The sequence below is a fragment of the Apteryx rowi genome, unplaced genomic scaffold, assembly GCF_003343035.1.
Source record: "Apteryx rowi isolate R43461 unplaced genomic scaffold, aptRow1 scaffold_45, whole genome shotgun sequence".
NCBI classification, from domain to species: domain Eukaryota; kingdom Metazoa; phylum Chordata; class Aves; order Apterygiformes; family Apterygidae; genus Apteryx; species Apteryx rowi.
This window is the reverse complement of record NW_020450705.1, coordinates 626,429-649,641: the sequence shown is the minus strand read 5'-3', so window position 1 is coordinate 649,641 and position 23,213 is coordinate 626,429. Positions and strand designations below refer to the sequence as shown.

Genomic DNA, 23,213 nt, shown 5'->3' with positions numbered 1-23,213 from the left:
TTTAAGGAATCTGTTTTGTCAGCTATTACATGTTATTAACATAATAAAATTGTTAAAAGTTATGATATGAGTTAATTCTGCTTTGTAGGATAGAGTTTTTCTCCTCTTCGAAGTGCCAATAAAGAATTTTTTTTTTTTTAGGAAAATGAATTACAATGAGCTAAGTGAAATTCCGTACTTTGGAGAAACAACTTCTAATATAACTCTTCTCTCATTGTAAGCAATAGTTTGTCTACCTTTTTCTGCCTTTTTTCTTTAGTAAGTGGGAGAATATTATTAGAATTTTGCTATCAAGTTGCAGGGAAGCAAAACTTACTTTGTCTTAGAATACTGTTTGTCTGAAGTGCTTCAGGGAACGTGTAAGCGCTCTTTAAAGAAATACAAATCAGTTGGACAATGAAGTCACCCTACATTACCAATAAAATGCAGTCAACCAAGGCAGGCAGTTTTGAAGGGGAGGGAGGTGGTCTAGGCATGACAGTTCCCACAAGAAACAGTCCAATTACAGGCCCCAAAACTTGAATCTGTTCATGTGTCAAGATGGCAAATGGGTCTTGGGTTTTCAGTATTGCTTTATGAATTAACACTGAAGTATATGCTACATCTCCCATTCAAGAGACTCACTAATAATGTTAATGCTCAGAACCCTATAGTGCAACTTGAAGGATGGGATGTTTTGATAATCATCTTTGCTGGTATTTTTCAGGGTACATAATACAATTCCAGAAATAAATGCTGAGCAGCTGCAAGTTTACCTTTCATTGGAGAATCTAGATCTTAGTTCTAATCTAATCTCAGAAATTAAAACTTCTTCTTTCCCACGGATGCAATTGAAGTACCTGTAAGTATGAGTGATCTCATGAGTGATTATGTCTGGGGCTCCTGGCTCCACAGCAGTAATGTTGAAGACCTCATCTACTCCAAGTTACTCACTATAGGTATTGCTGCAAGGATTTGAACTGGCAGCAGTGCTCACTGTAGCTGCAAATGTGCTTAGAATAAAATACTTTTAATACCAAGTCTGTATTGTGTTTTCCCAGATAGTATTGAACACAATGAGTGCTGATGTCAAAGCGCTGGTATTTCAGCCAGCAGGAACATAGAATGATTTTTTTGCTTACCTTGAGTAGATCACTGTTGACATTGTTTTAACCATGCCTAACAGAAGCATGGGCATGCAGTAAAAATCGTCTCCTACCAGTGATTCCTGTAGGGAAAAATGACTTAAATTGGGGTACCAGAATTCTGATTTCTGATGCTACTTCCTAAGGAACTTGAGTTAATAATTAGTTGCTTGTAGTAGCTCTTGTGCAATTTTGTTAATAATATTCTTTGTGTTCTGAAAAGCTTCTTTTCCTCTTATTTTCCTAGGAATCTGAGCAACAACAGAATAACTACCCTAGAAGCTGGCTGTCTTGATAACTTATCTAACTCTCTAATGGTGGTAAAGCTAAACAGAAATAGAATTAGTGTGATTCCACCAAAGATCTTCAAATTACCTCATGTACAGTTTCTGTAAGTAGCACTTTTGGAAGCTTAAAAAGACAGTGTTTATAGCTGTATTGCTCACCTCAGTATGTGTTCTTGATAGTCACAAAGTGTTGCTTATCAAAAGATGTCTTAATATTTGATTGTCATCTTTATATAAGGGAACTGAAAAGGAACCGTATTAAAATAGTGGAAAGTCTTACATTCCAAGGCCTGGAATCCTTAAAATCATTAAAAATGCAGCGCAATGGGATTAGCAGACTGATGGATGGAGCATTCTTTGGCCTGAATAATATAGAAGAATTGTAAGTATGCCTAGTCATGGAATTTCTTTTAGGAACTTTAGCTGTGGAGGTCATTTCCTGTATGGCTTCCCTAACATCTAGACTGTACTGAAATACTGATGAAGAAATTAGTTTACAGATCTGTATTTTCCCATTAGTTTGATTTCATGTGTCTGGAAACTTCAGAGGTAGAAAGATGCTGGCTCTCTCCCCCGGCTTCTTTCTCCTTGGTGATCAAGGATGCTTTGGTTGAGTCATTTTGCAGTTTTGTGAAGATACTTTGTCAGCTTTCTGATTTTTAGTGTGCTTTGTTGAACTGCTTTTGCACCTTGGTACCAGTAGGAGACCTAATAAAGGAGTATTCTAAACTCAGTGCTTTTAGCTTTGTAAGAAAGCATTTGCACTCACCATAACATGGGACGATTCTTTATTGTGTGACTCTTTGACACAGCACAGGCTTGTGCCATGTGCTCTTAGCAAAAGATTTTTTTTGAAAAATAAGTAATCTTTGAGAACTGGAACATTTACATTTGAGAGTAAATGGCCACGGTTTCAATTTCCACTACTGGATCAGTGTAGCTGTGGCTGTGTTGCTCTCTTTTTGTACACTTTTGTTCATTTGTTTGGTTCCTGTGGAATGAATATAGTCATGCATTTCAGATTCTGTAGGATTTAATGTTAGTAAATCATTTTGAGATCCACAAGGTGAAATTTTGTAAATGTGTGTTTCATTGATTGTCTATTTGGCAAATGTTTTTCCCTCTAATTCCTTAGAGAACTGGAACATAATAACTTAACAGAAGTAAACAAGGGCTGGCTGTATGGTCTGCGAACATTGCAACAGCTCTACATTAGCCAGAATGCCATTAACAGGATCAGCCCAGATGCATGGGAGTTCTGCCAAAGACTTTCAGAACTGTAAGTCTGGGGCTGAATTTCAGTGGGGATTTTGTAACATTACAAGTAACAGATTAGAGAGCACATATCTAAGAAGAATGAATTACCAGAGAAAGTGCTCAGTTTACTTGTTAGGCCTATGGTAATGCTGTCTATTTTACTTATTTTTTTTATAAGTGTTCTGTTAGAAATTAATCAAGACTTCCTGTTTGATAGTGTCTTCATAGTTAATCCCCCTTGCTTGCCTTTAAAACATATGTTCAATGTTTCTAGAGACTTGTCATACAACCAGCTAACTCGCCTCAAGGAGTCTGCCTTTGTGGGACTTGGTTTATTGGAGAAACTAAACCTGGGTGACAACCGAGTTAGTCACATTGCTGATGGTGTGTTCAGAGGACTGACAAATCTTCGAACCTTGTAAGTATAGAAGACTTCTAGTTAAAATCTCATTTGATTCAATGCAGTGAAGCTTTTGGAAGTAAAGACAATGAATATTGCAGTGTGCAAGCCTAAATAAGATTGGTGTTTTGGCACTTGCTGTACTGCTGTCCTGCCTTCAGATGTGGCAGAGCTGATTATTTTAGGTCTACAGAGATGATAGAATCCTGACATAGCTGAAACAAACCAAGCACTTAATTTTAGTGGTGGTATAAAACAGTGGCTTGATGACCTTGAGTGCCCAGTTGCATGGCATACCAGTTCTGAGAAGGTATGGATTGTCAGCTCGCGTAAATGTGAGTAATGGGATCAACTGTCAGTACAGACCTCGCTTTCTTACTGATGGTTGCGTTAGGGTTGGAACCTAAGAAACCAAACTGAATCCTGCGAGTCACAGAAGGTACTGTTTTGCCCACCCTGCTTGCATGCTGAAGTCATAGGCACAGCATAGAGGAAAGGTGTAGGAGTACCTCTTGCCATCAGAGGACAGCTCTGCATTTGCCAAGACCTTTGCTAGTAGCTGTAGCCTGTTTGATATTTCTGACAAGAAAAGACTCAATCCTGGTTCTTAAAAATAAATAAATAAAATCAGTGCCAAGTAGATCTGAACACTTGTAATCATCCTAAACCATGGTAGTTGAGAAAGGAGTGAAAGTTTATAACCCATCTGTCAGTTCATTAAATAAATGCTTAAATAAGCAAACTCACCAGAGAGACTTATGTAAGCAGTCATATTCTGTTAACATTAATGCAATCTTTTTAATGAAATAATTAAAACTAATTTCTTAGATTTAGAGTAGCATGAAAAAGAACAAGTGCAGATTAATTAGTAGGTTTTGCTGGGCTCTTCAGGGGCATCAAACAGCTGAGAGGCTGGCCATTTGCTTCAGAGTTGGAATGTACAGGACTGAGAACAGTGGTGATTAACAGGGCTCCAGGCATTCGTGCCCAGCCAAGCGTGAGGAGCAAACTCTGTCTCACAGAATGAGGGACTTTTCTTTTGGGTTGCTCACGCTTTTTAAGTGGTCTGAATAGTGTGAGTGTATAAATACTTCAGACACCAAGATATGTTGTGTAGCTGTCAGATTATTTCCATTGTTGTCTGTACTACAATTCTGGTTGTTTTGGTGTTAAGGCAGCTGACATAATTTGCCTCTATGTTCAGTTCTTGCCACTATTCTGCAAGGTAGCTTTAAAGGAGAACTAGAGCAACCTGCTGTAGAAACTGTGTATATAAGCTACAAGCTAATGAGAGCAAAGTAGGATTAAAGGTGTATCTAAGAATAGCATTGAAACTTTGAAGTTTAAAATCTTATCACCATGTTTACTTCATGTGTGGCTTTTCTGTGTACTTGTGAGTAGCTCAGCACTGACACCACTCCAGTATTCATAATCTAAAATTCTGAAGCGAACCTGGAGAGAATTCTGGAAGCTAGTTTCCAGTCCTGAGATTTAGCAATCTGGAAGTAAATTTGGCATATTACTCGTCTGGTCACTCTTCTCGTTAGATCGTATCCATGTTGAGTATCTTCTCCTTGAAATATTATTCAAGTTGAAAATACTTAGTGTGAGCAAGTGTCAAGGCTGTGTTGGCTAATTTCTCGTAAGTGACATACGAATAATGGAATTATGAGCACTCTTTTCCTTATTTGCCCTAAATTTTAAAGTACATATCTTAAATGTGGAAGTGACTGCTGCAGGGTGTTAAGAAGAGAGTTCTGTATTTCAAAGTAAGAAAAACAAGAAAATGATGCATTACCATTGACAGCATCCTGGAGGTTGATTTCTGATCTTTTCCAGAATGGTAATCCACACAATTTATAATCTCGCACAGGGGAAAGTAGATACTGCGTTTTTCCATTGTTAGCACAAGGAAAGAAGTGTTAGAGAGACGTACAACTGTCTGTGTATGTAGATAGCTTTCTGTGGCAGTTGACTTGTTTGGAAGCACTATCAAGCTGATACATGTAATATCTACTGAAATGCAGTATATCTTATTTTTCATCAGCGTATCTTCCTTTAAACACACTGATGTTTGCAAATACCGCTATGCATGATGGTATTAAGACAGATGAAAACTGTGGCTCTAAAGAAAGCTTCCCTCAATCCATGCCTTTCAGGCTAAAAATGTTGCTGCATTTATCTCACCATCTCTCAAAAAAACATTTAATTCTTTCCAAACCATATTGCTATATTGCTTTTGCTGTTTAGTCTACTGTTCTATGTGAGGGGCAGAAGTGCTGTGCAGAGGTCAGACAGAAATCCCATTAGCTGGTAACGAGATCTGTGAGCAGAATAACAACTTCATTCTGAAAATCTGCTACTTTGTGCCTGGCAGCCTTACACTATAACCTGTGTGTAATCTCTTAGTATGCTAATGCTATTATAAGCCTGTTACTCAGGAAGGTTAATGCTGCTAGTGTATTGGTTAATTCACTTGCATGAACCAACTTGCTTCAGGAGTCTCTCCCAGCTTCTGGTAAATAGTCCATCACATGACAGTTGCTAGTCAGGCTGGGTCTTTCCTTAAATACCACATCAAGAAATTGTACTTCAGGATTTGCTTGTGGTTCTGTCTGAGGCACTGATTTTGAACAATTCTGTTTTCCCTTGCATTCCTAAAATGGAATATTCATCTTCTGGCAAGCTTAGTTATATAAAAATTTGAGACCTTTCAGGTGATGCTGTCCCAGAACACCATACTAGGCATATGTAACAATAAATTCTCTTCCCTAGTTAACTGTTGGCAATGGTCATGATGATGTTCCAAGGCTTTTAAGAAGGCTCTTCTCTTCCTACAGGGATTTGCGGAACAATGAGATCTCATGGGCCATAGAAGATGCAAATGAAGCCTTTGCAGGACTCAGCAGACTTGACAAACTGTATGTATTACAAATCATTGAAATGACAGTATTTCCCAGGCAAGCAGAATTAGAGGGAAAGTGAGCTGTCGTATTCGGTGTGTTACCCCTTCTGTGCTAGGCCTCTCCATATAGGCTAGGGTTCCGTGTCCAGTAGCTTTGGGCCTGTGTAGGGCTGGATCGCCTGGCAGGACCACTTTGAAAGAATTAAGCACGAGTATTTGGCTGCTTTTTTTTTCTTTTTTATCAAATAGCCCAGTCCTGCTATGCAATGATTGTCATTTTTAGTGCTTGTTTAGTTTGGTTAAAATTTATCCCTATTCCAAAAGAAATCTTTTTGACCAAATCCAAAACAGCAGTGAGTTAACAGCTTTTGAGTACTTCAGCTATGCACTCTTCATGCAGGGCTATGTGCTTTGTAGGAAGGTATGCCATCCCGTGGAACTACAGATACCACTTACAACAAGTAGCTTGGTATGAGGGTGCAGTCTCAGGAACTAATGTGATTGTGGCAGATTGGTATTAGGAGGTTCTTGCTCTGTTCCAAGTTCTACTTATCAATAGCTTGTTCTGCTAGCATAAATTGATCCTCTGACCCATCACTAACCTAAATCCATAAAGAATGAAAAAGGAAACCTGTTCTTATGAATATTCTTTGAGCCTTTAAGCTCAAAAAATAGTATTTGGTCTTTTTAGCCCAGCTAGGATTAGAAAGCACTTAGTTATTGAACTTATTCTTGAACTCATATTGACGTTTAGTCTGTTTTCTGGGTTTGGGGGGGTTGTCTTTCAGAATCTTGCAAGGAAACCAGATTAAGTCAATTACAAAGAAAGCCTTCTCTGGTCTTGAAGGACTTGAACATTTGTAAGTACTTTGCTTTGTAGAGCTTTTAGTTATTTATTTGCTTCAGTTTTGTATTTCCTCTCAGACTTTCAAGGATCTGACTGTCTGATGGTAGTATATGAAATCAAGTTACTCCATTATGATTCTCTTTGCTTAACTTACAGGGATTTAAGCAACAATGCAGTAATGTCCATCCAAGAAAACGCATTTGCCCAGGCACATCTGAAGGAGCTGTAAGTTCACGTTGGTTCTTTAGTTAGTTCTACTTTGTCCCTTGTAAGATTGGCTGAAGTTGACTAAAGTGCATCCCATTTTCATCGTGAAGTATTTAAAGCTATGCTAATAAACTATTGAATAAAAGTCAGTGACAGTATACTTATTTTGATCTAAGGATTACTAAAATCTGCACCTCAATCTTCTGAATTGCGGTTAATAGAAAATAAATTTTCTTGCCATTATTATATTATAATATTATAATATTATATATATAATATTATAATATATTATAATGTGTAGTGACCTTCATACTCTTGACTAATCTGAGAGTAACACAGCCCTTTCTGTGAGATAAGGTCTCTGAACATCATGTAATCTGTTTTAAAACTGTTATCCAATTAGTTAATCTCTGCCAGTGTGAGGAAGAAGGTGATGAGATGCATTTTAGGTGCTAAAGACAAAAGACTTTCATTGCCTTCTCTTATGTATATTAGAAATGAGGCATCAGCAGTATGTATGGGCAAATGGCAGGATAGAATCTTGGCTTGTCTGTGTGCCCCTCTTTTCTTTCTCTCTCCAGATCTACCAGATTCATTTAGGTGTCAGATCACTCCTTGCTAAAATGGTGGACTTCCTCTCCAGTCAATAGTAGTTATGTGTAAGATTTCAGATACTTTGAAAGCATGTGCTGAGGAAAAAGCAACCCATCAGTGTTTCCTATCCTCCTTCCTCATTGTTTTCATGGAGCAGAGAATAAAATAAAATCCGCAATAGTACCTATGTGGAACAACTCATTTTCATTCTTAAATATTTATTAGCTGGCATGGAAATGAGTTTTGAGGCTTACATCCACAAAGTAATGGCAAATGTCTAGTATGAGAGATGGACTGCCCTGCAGTGTTGCATGGGGGGGGGGGTTAACTGCTTTAAAGAGGAATGAGGTAACTGTAAAGACATGGTTAATACTTTGTTTCAAAGTTAAAAATACAAGATTATTTTCCTCAGAAGTTTAAAAAAAAAAAGTTTTAATGCTGATACAAAAATGGTTTTCTGGACTGTTTATAGCATATATAACTAACATTGTATAATAAAGACGTATGGGTGTAGAAGAATACTGTAAGTTGTAATTTCTGAAAGTGTATACTTTTCTGGTGGATGAAATCACATGTAGGAGTGTGAAATAAACTTTAATCTCTCTTTCATCTTGCCTTGTTTCTGCAGGATTTTGAACACTAGCAGCTTGCTTTGTGATTGCCAGTTGAAATGGCTGCCACAGTGGCTCACTGATAACCACTTACAGCAGACTGTAAATGTTAGCTGTGCTCACCCTGAATGGTTAGCAGGACAAAGCCTTCTCAGTGTGAACCCTGATGACTTTGTCTGTGGTTTGTATTTTTAATCATTTTTGATATAAAAAATAGTAGCACAGATCTCTACAGGTACATTTCTGAAACCAAGCTGTAGCACTGCTAGACGTACTTGGTCTTGGCCATAATGCATGTGTGGGACTGTGTACATTTGGGTCTGCCTTTGGGTTTTAGATTTAATTCTGTTTTTCTTCTGTGTTTCTGTTGTATTTGAGCACTAAAACTAAACTGCAGGAGCAGTCCTGTGAGACTGCATTGTTTTTCATTTAGATTACTGTTAAAGCTGATTGTTTCCATTCTTACTGTTTCTGAAGGCTTTTTGCTTTATTAAAGCTATTTGGCACTTCCTTATTGGTACTGTCTGTACCCAGCAAGGCTAGGACAGTTGATACTCTGGCACATTGTGTGATGGTCTGTATCTGCAATGTTTATCTAGTCTCCACCACCACAGTTTCTCAAACATAAGCCTGTTTATTCTTGTAACTGAACTGTCAGATTTCAAACTGAGAGTCTCTTTTCCCAGAGTCATGTTGGCAGACCTGGAAGTAGAGCCTGGTGTATATGTGATTCTTTTCATTTTTTCAGTGGTAAAAGCGATGATAATTTCAATAGTGATGCAAGCACCCACTTCCCCATTCTAATATTACCACCCTGGTGCCTGACACTGAACCGTATACATATGCTTACAAGAATGTCTCTGCTGAAATGATAGGTGTTTAAATAACTCTTTGAGTGGGATAAGATAGTGTGAACTGCTCGCTTGCTATGCTTTGTACTTGTAAAACTTAAAGGCTTATCTTCAAGATATTTAAACTATCTGAAAAATATCATTTCCTTAAAGTCTGCCCTTCATAAAATTACACTGGCTCTTTGGCCAAACGTGGCCTATGTGTATAATCTAAATGTAGAAAGTTCCAGACAGTTGTAGAAAATGAGGTGCTGCTCGAGACCATGCTTTTATGTTGACTGTTCTCAGTGCTTATTCTGTACTCCTGCCTGTGGTTCTAATCATCTTTCACAGCTTGATTTCCAACAGAAAATAGCTGAATATATGCACCCCAAGCAGGATATTTGTTCCCACAGCTTGTGTTCTACTTACACTGTCTTTCAGGGTCTCTTCTTGAAATACTAACTGCATGTTGAAAAGCAAAGTAGCTAATCTTGTTGCTTTTATTTTCAGATAACTTCCCTAAACCGCAGATAAGAGTACATCCTGAGACCACAATTGCTCTACGAGGCATGAATGTGACCCTGACTTGCACTGCTGTGAGCAGCAGTGATTCACCCATGTCCATTGCCTGGCGTAAAGACAGTGAAGTATTGTATGATGCAGAGGTTGAGAATTTTGCCAGATATCAGCAGCAAAGTGATGAGGTGGTTGAGTATACCACTGTCCTGCATCTTTTCAATGTGAATTTCACTGATGAAGGAAAATATCAGTGCATCGTCACCAATCACTTTGGCTCCAATTATTCTGACAAAGCCAAACTGACAGTCAATGGTAAGCAGTAATGGTAACAAAGAAGAAACACTCTTAACCTAAATCTTTATTTAAATAGCTACGAATCTGTTCTTCACTTTCTTTTATAAAATCTGTTCAGATTCCTTAGTTCCCAACTAGAGCTGGCCCAAACCACAGTCTTGCAAGAATGTATATCACTGGTATTTAGAAGCATCAGACAACTTTATAAAAAAATGATTTGTTTTTGTGGGTGAAAAGCCTTCTCTTCTTCACTTTGAAAAGGGGCAAATGTCTCCCATACTTTCATTATAATTCAAGTAGTTTTTTATCTATTTGAATGGGGGCAGAAGTCTCTTAAACTAAAAGCTCCCTCTGCTGTCTTATCAGGAGGAGGCACTTTCCCCACATGCTTGCAAAGCTAGGGAAGACTTGACTAGAAATAATTGTGGGATGGGAAACAAACTCTAAAAAATCAAGTATGAAGTCCTTGGTCTTTAGCCCATAATGAAGAATTTCTTTTATTCTAACTTTAGAGAAGAGAGATGAGAAGACAGTGTTTACATCAGTCAGTAGATTACTGAACCACTGATGACCCCCCCCCCCCATGTGTAGTTGAGAGCAGAAGTGCCTGTGTTGCTTTTGTTTGTCAAGAACAGGTAATACAGATTTTTGGCTCCAAAGATGGAAGTTCACCTTCCCTTTCATAGGGGAAGAAAAAGTGTGACAAAGGACTTAAGAAGGTGAAAGCTTATCCCTCTCTTCTCACCATGAGACTGTTTGTCCATTAGATCATTTTAGAAGAACACTGTAGGTATGTTTAAATTTGGAGGCTAGGCTATTAGAAATGACCACTGAGAACTTGTGCAGCTCTTCAGAAGTGTCTGCCTTGACCAGGAAGAACTACAGGTGTGTCTCAGATTTGTTTGCAGACATTCTCTGTATTAGGGAGCTTTTGTTGCTTTCTCCCCAGTACTAAAAATACTGATATGGTAATGTCGCCTTTAATCCAGAACTGCCTTCCTTCCTGAAAACCCCCATGGATCTTACTATCCGCACTGGGGCTATGGCCCGGCTGGAGTGTGCTGCAGAGGGCCACCCTACTCCCCAGATCTCCTGGCAGAAAGATGGTGGCACAGACTTCCCTGCTGCAAGAGAGAGGAGGATGCATGTCATGCCTGAGGATGATGTGTTCTTCATTGCAAATGTAAAAATAGAAGACATGGGAATCTATAGTTGTATGGCACAAAACATTGCGGGCGGTTTGTCAGCAAATGCCACGCTGACTGTGTTAGGTAAGCAGTATGCTTATCTATGCTTGAATGGATCATTTCACTTCTGCAGTGGTAGTGTAGCTTATCTGTAAGTAGCAGGCTTAAGTCCCAAAGAATGAAATTAAAATACAAAGAGCATAGTGTCCTCTTTCTCTGGCTGTAGATGATATTCTGCAGTAAGGAACAAGAGAAGACTTTTTTTTTTTCCCCTCCAGGGCTTCCCCCCCCTCCAGCTTTAAAGGAATGAAGGATGGCAGGTGTTCTCTGGAGCAGCAAAGTAGCAACTGCTTTGCCTGGTTTGGGGGGATTTGAATGCTGCACTTGACAAAATTGTTGAACAGTGAAGCTTTAGAAACTAAGCTAGAAATGGAGAACAGATATAAAATACACTAGAATTTGGCTGGGCAGAAGCAATGAGAAACCAAAGTGGTAACCAGTGAAGTTAGCATGGTCTTTGCAGGTGAGAATTGAGGGGCATATATCAATCCAACAGTGCAGACTAGATAATTTTTGTGTTGTCTTGGGACAAATTCAGTCACAGGTAACATGAAATGTGCGGAGTAAAAGTGGAAGGACAGTTCCTTTTGGAGTGCAATAGTTTTTGAAAACACTGACTTTTAATGTTAGTCATATGCAAATTTCAAATTGGAATACATAAAGCAGATGGGATTATGTGGCTAGAATCATTTTCAGGACATTTGCTGTACCTTCATTTGTTGTAGTGATCCATAGAAGAGATGACCTCATGGGATTTCCTGACTCCTGTGTTTCATTGCTCAAGTTTTATTTTCAGATTGTAAGATCAGGTTTTTATATCCCTTGGAGTATGCACAGTGTCGCTGCACTGTGATGTTATCTTACAACTGTTTTTTGTTTGTTTGTTTTCCTTCCCACTGTCAGAAACTCCTTCCTTCGTTAGGCCCCTGGAAGACAGGACAGTAACCAGAGGTGAAACTGCTGTCTTGCAATGTATAGCTGGTGGCAGTCCTGCCCCTCGCCTCAACTGGACTAAAGATGATGGGCCTTTAACAGTGACAGAACGGCACTTTTTTGCTGCAGCCAATCAACTCCTTATCATTGTGGATGCTGGACTAGAGGATGCCGGGAAGTATACATGCATAATGTCCAACACACTGGGCACTGAGCGTGGCCATATTTACCTAAATGTCCTGGCTTCCCCAAACTGTGATTCTTCCCAGAGTGGCATCATCCACGAGGAAGATGGCTGGACAACAGTTGGCATTGTGATTATTGTTGTGGTTTGCTGTGTTGTGGGAACTTCCCTGGTATGGGTTATTGTCATCTATCACATGAGAAGGAAGAGTGAAGATTACAGCATCACTAACACAGGTAAATTTCAAAAATAACATCCTTTAGTGCTGTTTTTAAAACCCAAAACACTTGTTAGAATGGTGAAATTTCTGGATTCCTTGGAACTGACAAACATTTAGGAAGGAGTGATATTTTTCCTTCTCAAATGTCTTCAGGGATTTGCTCTAATTTCTTTATCTCTTAGGGGAAAGAGGCAAGTTTAGAGGCTTTAAATATTAATCATGTATTTATTCCTTAAACACTAAATTTGTTTTACATTGAGGAAAAACAGTCAAGTTTGGGAATAAATAAGTATTTGAATTAACTTTAAAATGTCTTCAGGACCCGGAATAAAGCACATAAATGTCTGTTCTGGCACTGTTTTGAACTAGCTGTATAGATTTTTAGTCTCTGAGGTAGCAAAAAGACAATCCTGTGTGAGTAGAATTTCTGTATCGCATTTGTGTTAATGCGGGCAATAGTGTTGGTGGTACTTTAGGATCTTCGCGCTTACTTGTTAATGTCATCAGTGTTAATTCTGCCTTGCAGAGGAGATGAACCTACCTGCAGACATTCCCAGTTATTTATCCTCCCAAGGAACTCTGTCAGAGCCTCAGGAAGGCTACAGTAACTCAGAAGCAGGAAGCCATCAGCAGCTTATGCCTCCAGCTAGTGGCTACATGCATAAAGGCACAGATGGTAAGCATAGCTCTCATGTGTTATCACTCGCATGGCAGGATGCCAGTGCACCCTCTAGTCCTCATAGCTGGCAGCAGTATTGCACAATGCAGGATAGTACTGCATATTAACATCAAAGACGACTTTTTCTAGAAAAAAACTCAAGTTGATCCTGAGATTTCCATTCATTGCTGTGAGCTTAAAAGGCATCTCTTGTTTTTCTTTCAGTGTTTGTTTATATTCTGCTGTCAAGGCTTTTGCATCCCATGCACACAATTTAATCTTTGGTCCAGCAACGTCTGGGCCCGCATCTGCTTTGAATGCCTTTGAATATAGATGTTGTGACTGCAGTCCCTTGGGTCCTAAAGTAGTACAGATCCCTCTAGAGACTCTTTGCTTCAGGGTGTGTGATATGGTCAGCAAGGCAGTGTGGTGGTGGTGGAGAATTCCTAGGTTAAATGTCAAGGTGGATTTTTATGCTACTTCTTTCCTTTAGCATTTTGAAAGCTCCTGGGATGGAAGTGGAAGGAATGTTCACTTGGAAGATGACTTGCTCTATCTTTTGCTCTTACGATAAAATTACTTGCTCAACCAGACATCTAGTCTGCCTGCTACAATCATAACCAAAGGACCTATACTATTTCTCTACCTTGTTTAGAGACTTATTTTCATGGTATTCTTACCATTGAGTCTATAGAGATTTTATTTCTTTACCACCCAAATGCTGAGGAGCCATCTGATCCTTAGACAGGCTGGCTTTGAAAAGTGATCTTTCAGTATAAGTTTTTCACATATGTCCCATGATCCACTCCCTCCAGTCTGTGTCCTATCATCAAAAGTTTATTAGCAAAAGAACTGAGGAACAGCTTGTCTCAGTTACCACTTCAATCATCTGGTCTGAGGTGTGTGGACATGCAGAGTACGAGTACAGCTGCTCCTGTCTTGTCTGGTACAAGGTGAAATTCTCAAAGCATATAAGCATATGTGAATAGGCATCCTGGTTTGATTGCATGATTGTTTCAGCCTGGTACCTAAGCTAGTTGGACCTGCTGGAACTGTGAAGCTGTGGAAATCAAGTATCCTTCCTCTCTGTAAGAGAATATCTGTTTTTTCCGTCATGTTTGTCAGGTGGCACAGCACCATTGGTGATCTGCTCAGACTGTTATGACAATGCAAACATCTACTCCAGGACCCGGGAATACTGTCCTTATGCCTACATCACAGAAGAGGACCCCCTTGATCAAACTCTCTCTAATCTCATGGTTCAGATGCCTAAGGAAATGTACACAGCGCACACCCAGCATGACACCAGTGCTCTTGATAATCTTATAGCAGACAGAGACATGTCTGTCTTCCTTACCAACCACGACAGAATAAGCGAGAAGAAAATCTCTTCCCAGCAGATAAATGGTGAGCGCTTCCCATTCCTTTTTTTTTTCTTTTGTTTCTATTACCTGATAGCTCTGGCCTTCCTCATTGTGCCATTCTGTGTTGGTACACAGTTAATTCATCAAGTTGCCATAGTGTGTGGAATAACTCATCTACTTATTAACCACCTGTTTGCAGAACTGGCTCTCATGCAGTCTGCATCCAATACTTTCAAGAGTTGAGGAGAGTGATATTGAAATGATAGCACTTCTTAATCTGCAGCTTGTCTCTTAAAGCTTGTGAAATATGATCCCTTGCATATACTTCAAGGACATCTTTGCCAAGATTTAAAGCTGCGCGTAGGAAATCCAGATAGCACTTGTTTTTGAGCTGGGCTGAGTTTCAAAGAACTCCAAAAGAATTTTTTTATAAACTGAATGTTTTTATGTTGACTTTCTTCCAGGTAGCCTTTTTAAAAAAACACACTGAAACTAAGTATGTTGTTTCTGGTTACTGTAACAGATTGCTGAAATGGGAGGGCATCCAGTAAAACATGTTCTCAAAAACAGAAAACCTCAGGAAGATGGTTATTGCTAAGCCATGTGACTCAAATCTGTCTAAAATTTGGGTGTATTTATCATGAACTCAGATTTCTGCTCATCCTTTAATTTTTCTTCCTCAGAACCCTTTCAGCTTCCTTTATGGGGAGTAAACAAGGACCTAGGGCTGTCTCACTCGCACTTTCTGCATCAGCAGTCAGCCCGTGAGACCCCACGACCTCTTCGAAGTGAGGGCATTATTGACAGTGGCCGGGAACAAGCTGCTTCACCCAGACCTTGCCACAGGTTACGTGAACATAACTTTGATTTTAATAGGACACGGAACATTCAGGACCATAATGAAACCACATAAGGCACTAAAATGAAGTCTTGGAAGCAAATCCATGTCAACTGACTTTTTGTATTTACTACCTCAGGACTAACCCCAAGGCCAAAGATGCTTTTGTACGCATGTCTACAATTACAGGCTGACTAGACCAAGACAGACTCCCTAGAAGGAAGTGGTACATGCCCTTTTTCCTTGGATTCATGTGCATTGGAAAATGGGAATGTGCAACAGTACACATGAATGATTAGTGATATCCACAACAATAGCATTGAAACATGATTTTTCTGATGTTGGAAACAGCCTTTGTGTTAGTGCATGCTTTGAAAATCTCTCAAGAATGCATAGCTATTTCATGCTGCATTGTCTGCTTGAAAACAAATGTTCAGGGCCTCCTCATGGAATTCCCCAGTAATTGTAAGCATAAAACTCTTGGCCAGCTTTTTGTTCTTTAGACTGTTGGCAGGAGTCTGTTATCAGTCTAACTTTGGGGGTTGTTTTCTCCTATGAATAATGGACTCTAGTTGTAAATAAATTTGCATTTATAAATATTTTGTATACACTAAGCATATAAATGTGTTGGCTGTAATGTAAATATATTTTTTATTATGACGAAGTATGTATCATACTGTTAGTCTTGACAGCTGCATATCAAGCCATAATTTTCGGTGGAGGTTGAGGGACTGAGAGCTTGTTTCTGAGGGGATAGAGCTGGGGTTTTTTCCACTTTGGAAAGAAGTGGATGTGCTATAGGTATGTGATTAAACTGTGATATTAATGAATTTCATTTTTACATACAACTCTGTATGCATTAAGCATGGCTGACCTGAATGCAAGCTGATCCATTTCATTACATTAGCAGAATTCCAAGTCTGGTCCATTATGTGTTGAGACAGTCCTTAAATCTCTCTATTAGGCACCTATCTTTTCTAATAGAGTATAATGTTCAACAGATGCTGCATTAACAAACTAGGCTGTAGTATCCGGCTTCCCAGGAGTTCTTGTAAATAGCGAACACAAGACTAGTACACAAAATGATGTCTCTTTCTGTTCAGCTGTTAAATATCTACAAGATGGCAGTGTAAGTTCTGAGTTGCTCATGTCTCAAAGTTATCTAAGCTTTTATCTTTAAAAAGCTTTTGTATTGTGTATATAGAGTGTGTACTCTGTATTGCAGAGAGGTCTCTATTTTTCATGGCTGACAGTTGAGTCAGTGAACTTCTTAAAAGAATGTCATGATGAAAAGCATTGGATAACTTGGAAGAGCATTTGATCAATACTCAGTGCACTACACTATATGGATTTTCTGTTTCCTCTGCACAGCCAAGAGGAATATGTAGTTTAAGAAGCTTATGTCTTTTTCTGTCATAGAGTATCAGGAAAGATCTTACCCTGTTGACCTCTGTAATAGTTCCCTGGACCTCAGAGTGGCCAAAATGTTAGAATATTTGACAGGTGAGAAATGAAACAATGTAGGGCAGGGATGCTCTGTACTGAAAATCCAGTACTTACTGAGACAAACAGTAACATGCACAGAAACTTCACTACTGATAGTGGGGTGTGCCTGACAAAATAAGGAGGAAGAACATTATGGAGACTTCCTGAAAAGTTCTTGCCTCTGGAAAAATGTACCTGTGCAGTCCGTGTTAATGGCTCTAAACATGCTGGATTTTCAGCAAGTATGTAAGAGCTAGAGTGCTTTCAAGGTTATACTGTATCTTCCCATATACTCATTCCTGAAGAGCAAGGGCTTTCTTCCTAGTCATTGTTGCATTTCTTTTTCTTTTCTTTTTTTTCCCCCAAACGATAGGATATGTGCTAAAGTAAAAATGACTGCATTATATATTTTTATAAAGACAGAAAAAGGATTTTGGATCAGCCCAAAAGAGCTGTATAAGACTTCATGTTGATCCATTCCTAGATGGGAGGGTGTGTGACTGAAGTCTCAGATGCAACCATGCAAAATTACAGCTGAAGCTTTTGAGTCTGTGGATTAGTTGAGTAAATGAGTGAGGAAGAAGGTGGGAATAATTATTTTCACACTCTTTTGCATGGATAATAGTCAGATCTAGGCAAACGAGCAAATATTATCAAGAGCTCTTACCATGCTTTCAAAGCAACCATAAGATAGTCAGCAGCTTTAGAAGGAAGAGGATTCAGAGTTGTCCTTGACCTTTGGATAAAGTAGAGAGAAATGTAGGGGTGTTAAACTCTTGGGCTTTGACATCTGAAATATTTTAAGGTGTTATACATAACATACATGCTAAAAGAAGAATCTTAAGTTCTTTTCTGTATTTGTTTCCTCCAGGCTTTTTCTTCCGAGACAGCATCTAAGACATGGTACTTATTTTCAATACAAACTTACCTCTGTTGCAGGAACTTGCCACTGTCAGAGTTTAAATTCAGATGAGAAATGTCAGGTTATGAAACTACAGCAGCAGAAAAACTCTCATCCTTCTGGGCTGCTTGCTGCTTTGTTCAAATATTCATATAGGCTAACATGGCAGAGTTGCTCTTTGGCATGGGCAGAGCCGTGATTTCCTGCTAGCAGAAGAGTAGCACTTACCCTACTACTGCTTTGTCTCCTTTCACCATTTGACAAACACTTGTTACTTTTTCTTCCTTCTCTCTCTTTTGTGGAGTAGAGCTAATGCAGATTTCCCAAGTGTCAGAAGATAACTATTGATGTGGAAGTGCATGGGGACATCCAGACCTTATGTGTACTTCAGGCACAACTTCTAGTATGATCAAATTCACATTAGGTAGGTAAGATGTGCTTGGCCAGGACCACATCTTTGAAATTAATGCTGTCTGCACCAGGACAAACGGAAGCCCTAGCCACTGAAAGTATTCAGGAACTAAAGCTACACTGATTTCAGTGACATATCAGCCTCTAAAAGCTGCCCTTATGAATTTGGACATTTGCATCCTTACATAAGCAATGGTGTTTCTTTAAAGTCCATAAGCTGGTTGTAAATAGTTTGAAGCTTGCAAGTGGGTGAACAGCTTGCTGTACTTAGCATTGCGGAAAAACTTCCTAGGCAAACTTGCGAAAAAAAAATCAGGTCTCTCTTCTTTCCCCAAGAGGTGCAAATAGCACAGAGTGGCCATTCTGTTTTCAGTGAACACGAACAGTTTCTTCAATCAATGCCAAAGTAATAACAGTACAAGAACTGGGAGTTTGTAAGACAGTGTGAGCAAAGCTGACCTTGCTCCCTGTTGCTATTTGCTAGTGTCTATTTATATTTTTTTTCACATAAGAATGTATATTTTGTATAGCATGTGTAACATATGTTTGTCTATTGTAATATACCTTCATTCAATAAAATGCTATATACATTGAGCATCCAGTGTAACTTTGTTAGTTTGCAGGTTAAATAATTCATTTTCCTTCTGTGATTTTTATTTTTCACAGGAAAAAAAGTGCAGTAAACTTGGTAAAGAGTTTCAGGTGGGATTCAGTCTTCTCAACATGATTATTATACATATTCTTCACTTAAATTGTTGGAAGAACACTTAGTACTTAGCCTGGCTCATGAATTAACTTCTATACATGGTAACAAAGCAGTAGCTGGCTGTGTGACTGGGTCTGCGCCCCTTTTTCAGAGGCAGAGCAGGAGAATGAGGCAGTCAGCTAATCCTGCCAGTGGCTGACATTGCTGCAGTCCAGGCGTGCTTCTGAAAAGAAGGAGCAAGGAAGGAAGAAATGACTGAGAATGAAAGGCAGTCTGCATAAAACCCACTTAGCCTAGGTGCTGCAGAAACGGCTGCTGATCTTCAGATGGTGGCATGCATGCTGACAGTCTCCACAGATCCAGGTAGGGCTCTTCTCACTGTCTAGACCCTAAGTGCTGTTGCCATGTGTTTACAAATTTGGAATTTTGTATAGCTCATGCACACAATGCAAAATTCATTATAGTATTTCTGGTCGCACAATTCAAGACCATTTTGTCTCTTGTAAGAAGGTATGTCATGTTCTGGACTAGCGTGGTGCAGCCATTTTTAAGATACTCCCTTTTTTTTGCTTAATCATGAGAAACAGTTCATGTGAGAAATCAAAATTGTTTGCAGAGTAGCATGTGCATGAGTAACCACTCCAAAATAACCCATGGAGAAGGCCAACACTTGAATGAAATTCTGCAACCATTATCTGTTACTGGAAAACCAAAATCAAGTCACTTTAGCCCTAGCTAATATCAGATAAGATTTACACATCCAAACAAACAACTGGGCAAAGTGGTTGGCTTCACTGAATACAATTTTTCTTAGAAGGAGCTGAGCGCTTAATGTACCTGAGCTTTTTGCTTGCAATTCATAACATTAGTCTCCTGGAAATCTGGAAAGAAAGTGTTCTATTTAAATAGGTTCACCTGCAATTTTGCAGCAAGTTTACAAAGGCAAGATCTGGATTTGTCACTAGGCTGTCAGTTTTCTTGAAAGCCTATTGTTTGCTGTCTTGTCTCAAGTGCCTTATGTATGCCACCTGGAGCATCTACTACCTGTGACAAATAATGTCACCAGGTTTTCTCTCAGTTGCTCCCATCTAGATCCAAATTACTTTCAAAATTAAAGCTTTTCTTAAAATAGCTTTTGCTATCACACATTCTTCTAATTTTAATTTTCTAGGTGTAAACTTCCTTCTGAAAATGTGGAGGTGCTTCTACAAAGGTGCTATTGACTCTGGGCTAACAGTTTCGTATATTATTGTGCTCCCAGTGCTGTCCTCTTGCCATTCAGATCCTTCAAAGTAATGAAAAGCGGTTTTCTTTCTGGCAACAGACTATCAGCATAAATGAGCTAGTGACAGCATGCCCCTGCATACCTGCTGCAGGTGAGGGAGAGGTGAGTACCTCCCAGCTGCCAGTTGTCTTAAGAGCCATAGTAAGTCTTCTCTTCCTTTGTATAACTTCTCCTATTCCTGTCACTATATTCTTGCGCTAGTTCATGTTCTGGTGATTAATCATGCCTTCATTCTTCTGTACTGCATTTTGTATGCTTTGCTGTTTTATCTGTTCACAGCTCTCAGCACTCCTTGGCCTTTCCTTGCTTTAAACTAGCTGCTATGGCTGTTCTGTCCTCTGCTCGTAGTGGCGAGTGGAGTTTGCACCCAGGGAAAGTTTGGTTCACTAGAGCTTAGCGTACATGCAGTTTGACATACAAGTGTTAAGTCACCCAGCTTGGCATGCTTCTGTTTATGGAAGCACAGCACATGACAAGCTTCAGTGTCCAGGGTTTTCCTCTCCCAGCTCCAGCTGCCAGGGGTTGCCCAGGGGACCAGTTTGGCAGAGGGAAGCTCCAGATGCAGATCTCGGCACTGTGCTTCTCTAGGAGCGCCAGCCAGCCTGCTCAGAGGTTGCCGCCTTGCTGACAGCTGTAGGAACAGGCTTTGTGGCAGAGGTGGGGTCGGTCAGCTGGCAGCTGTGCCTTGGATCTGTGCCCAGTTTGCTGGGGCAGCATGTGATGTGTTTGGCAGTGCTGCCTGGTTCCTCGTGGCCTGCGCCTACTCCCACAAGTGCAGAGGCGTATCGTGTCTGTAGGACCTACGCAGCAACGTCCAAAAAGCAAAGTCAGGCCTCAAGCAACTGTTGTTACTTCTGTTGTCTCTTGTCATGGCCCTAATGCTGTATTCCTTTGTTTTTCATTTCTAACAAGAGTTCAAGGGCTGCCCTTTTCTCCAAAGCACTAATGGCTGCAGGTGAAGGTTTTTGACATCTGTGGCTGTCAGCACATAACTTCTGTGTATTAGGTTGTATGCCTGATGATAAAGGATTCTCTCAGCGCTAATATGCAGCCTCAGGGGGTATACCTGGCTGTGAAGTGGACAGTGCATGTGCCTGTCTCCTTTCAGCCAGCTCAGGAGGCTTGTTTGCTATTTATGTAGTGCTTTGAGGTTTCCTAGGGGAATGGAGCAGCAGCACTCAGAGTGCTTTACTTCTGGAATGTGCCCACAGCATTCCCCAGATACCAATTTTTTGTATGCTCTAAGTATTTTCAGGCTACTATAATTGTAGGAGGATGAGCTCAATGATATGAGTCTGCCCCACAAGTCTTACTTTTTCCAGGAGTGTGAGTGTTATGACATTCCCCCCCCCCCCCCAAATCCCATCCTGTGATCATTTCAACAAGACACTCAGGAAAAACCAGCTATCACCTTCCCTGGAAAGTTTAGAGCTCCCTGGTTCATTACATACATCTCAACCCTGGCATAGTGTCAGAGAACCAACAGCTATTGAAGATAAGATCATGAATAGTTAATGTTCTCAGTTACCCAAGCATATTTAAAAATTAACACTGCAGCTTGGTGCTGATGAGATTAAAAAAACTGGGTCATCAAAGAGAGGAAAAAACAGAAAACAATTGCATCTACCCTCAGGCTTTGCTAATGACTGAGTTTTTGTGGAGGATCCTATCCATTCCTTGCTTTAATCCTTCGGTGGTTTGAACGTACTAGAATACTTCATTAAACCACCTTCTCCCCTGCCTGCCTGATTCCCTGCTGCTGGAGGCTCCTCTCCTCCCAGAGAACAGTCTGTGCCCCTTCAGAGACTGCTCCGACCTCCAGAGTGACAGAGCTAGTTAGTGCTGCAAGCGGGCGGTGTGGGGCTGGCGTCCATCTGCCCTGTGCATGTCCCTGTGTCCCCGTGGCAGGGGTGGAGGGGTACTTAGGTGACAAAAACCTAGGTGTTTGTCTAACAGGCTCAGTGACAGCATCCCTGCCGCATGGTGCACTGTAACAGCATGGGCTGAAGAGTCAGTCTAATGCACGGGTCATTCCCGAGGGATTTAGCTCCTGGGGAAGTGGGCAGAGGGCTCGGGCTGGGCCTGTGAAGAGCTGCGGTAACGCACAAACTGTCACAGCTCTCAGCATGTGCTAACACTGAGATTGTCCCACCAGATCCAGACCTGCCTTGAACTGCCAGCTGGTGGAAGTTGACCAGTCCGCACTAAAACTGCTGCCTGAGCTGTCGCAGCACCAGGATGCACTCAGCTTTCCTGGAGCTGCCACACGTCATCTCGTCCCTCCTCCAGGAGCAGCGCTGTCAGTGCTGGCTGGGAGCAGGTAAGGGCTGCGCCATTGCTGGGATCCCTGCAAGCTACACTCCTGGTTAGAAAGGCGTTCGCCTGTCCTTATGGGGCAATGGCTTTGCTTTCCATCAAATCCAGCCCTGCTTTCCAAGTCCTTCAGGGTATGAGCGTACTAAAGGAAATAATTGGGATGGAAGGAGAAGCAGATTGGTTTGTGTGAGAGTCCCAGACCCATCCAGGCTTTGGCAAGGCAGACTGCGGTGCCAGCGCAGCCACGGCTGTTGCCTTCTTCAGGAGCCCATCCAGGGATTTGGGCTGCTGTTTCCACATGTAGAAGGCTGGAAGAGACACAGGATCTTTTTTCTAAATGAAACTAATCATTCGTAGGCAGACAAAAATATAGGGAACAAATTAAATCTAAATCCTAATTTTTGTGGCTCTTGCCCTGAAGTAACTAACTGGGAGAGAACAGCAATGTGGAACTAGATTACCTCACTCTGGAAAGCACGCAGCTGTTTGGAACCAGATGTCAGTCCCATGGGAGTGCTCTGGTCCTGACTGCCTAGATCGTGTGCATGTGTGTCTGGTGGGGCATGTGCTAGATAGCAGGAAGTGTGCATACACATCAAGCTAGCCAGTGGAAGCAGTTCTTAGTGTTAATTCAGTTTATTGTCCCTCATGACTTCTCGCCTGCGGATCCCAAGGTGAGCAGAATGAACTTATTAGCTGCTGTTATGTGTGTGCATGCATGTGTACTTGATCTGTGATTTCCAAAGCACTTTAGGAGGATGGGTGAGCTCATAACCTCCAGGTTACA

At 40.5% G+C, this 23,213-nt stretch overlaps 1 protein-coding gene across 16 annotated transcripts in view; it reads left to right on the top strand.

Annotated features, from left to right (window-relative positions):
* The window catches only part of LRIG2 (leucine rich repeats and immunoglobulin like domains 2), a 54,876-nt gene that overhangs the window by 6,199 nt on the left and 25,464 nt on the right, over nt 1-23,213 (top strand). For 12 of the 16 annotated variants that reach the window (XR_003255407.1, XR_003255404.1, XR_003255398.1 and 9 more), the window contains exons 3-20: nt 142-216; nt 707-841; nt 1,372-1,515; nt 1,650-1,793; nt 2,547-2,690; nt 2,943-3,086; nt 5,909-5,989; nt 6,762-6,833; nt 6,977-7,045; nt 8,250-8,413; nt 9,576-9,896; nt 10,868-11,149; nt 12,029-12,478; nt 12,989-13,138; nt 14,246-14,527; nt 18,977-19,188; nt 19,997-20,212; nt 22,266-22,430. Coding sequence is in view for 3 of the 16 variants with exons in the window: in XM_026077138.1 (XP_025932923.1) it covers nt 142-216; nt 707-841; nt 1,372-1,515; nt 1,650-1,793; nt 2,547-2,690; nt 2,943-3,086; nt 5,909-5,989; nt 6,762-6,833; nt 6,977-7,045; nt 8,250-8,413; nt 9,576-9,896; nt 10,868-11,149; nt 12,029-12,478; nt 12,989-13,138; nt 14,246-14,527; nt 15,168-15,397 (2,887 nt within the window). In the remaining 13 variants the exon portion in view is untranslated. Of the gene's footprint in view, nt 1-141; nt 217-706; nt 842-1,371; nt 1,516-1,649; nt 1,794-2,546; nt 2,691-2,942; nt 3,087-5,908; nt 5,990-6,761; nt 6,834-6,976; nt 7,046-8,249; nt 8,414-9,575; nt 9,897-10,867; nt 11,150-12,028; nt 12,479-12,988; nt 13,139-14,245; nt 14,528-15,167; nt 18,715-18,785; nt 18,932-18,976; nt 19,189-19,996; nt 20,213-22,265; nt 22,431-23,213 lie in introns of those variants that run through there. The other 4 variants (XR_003255406.1, XM_026077140.1, XM_026077138.1 and 1 more) reach the window with 4 other exon arrangements.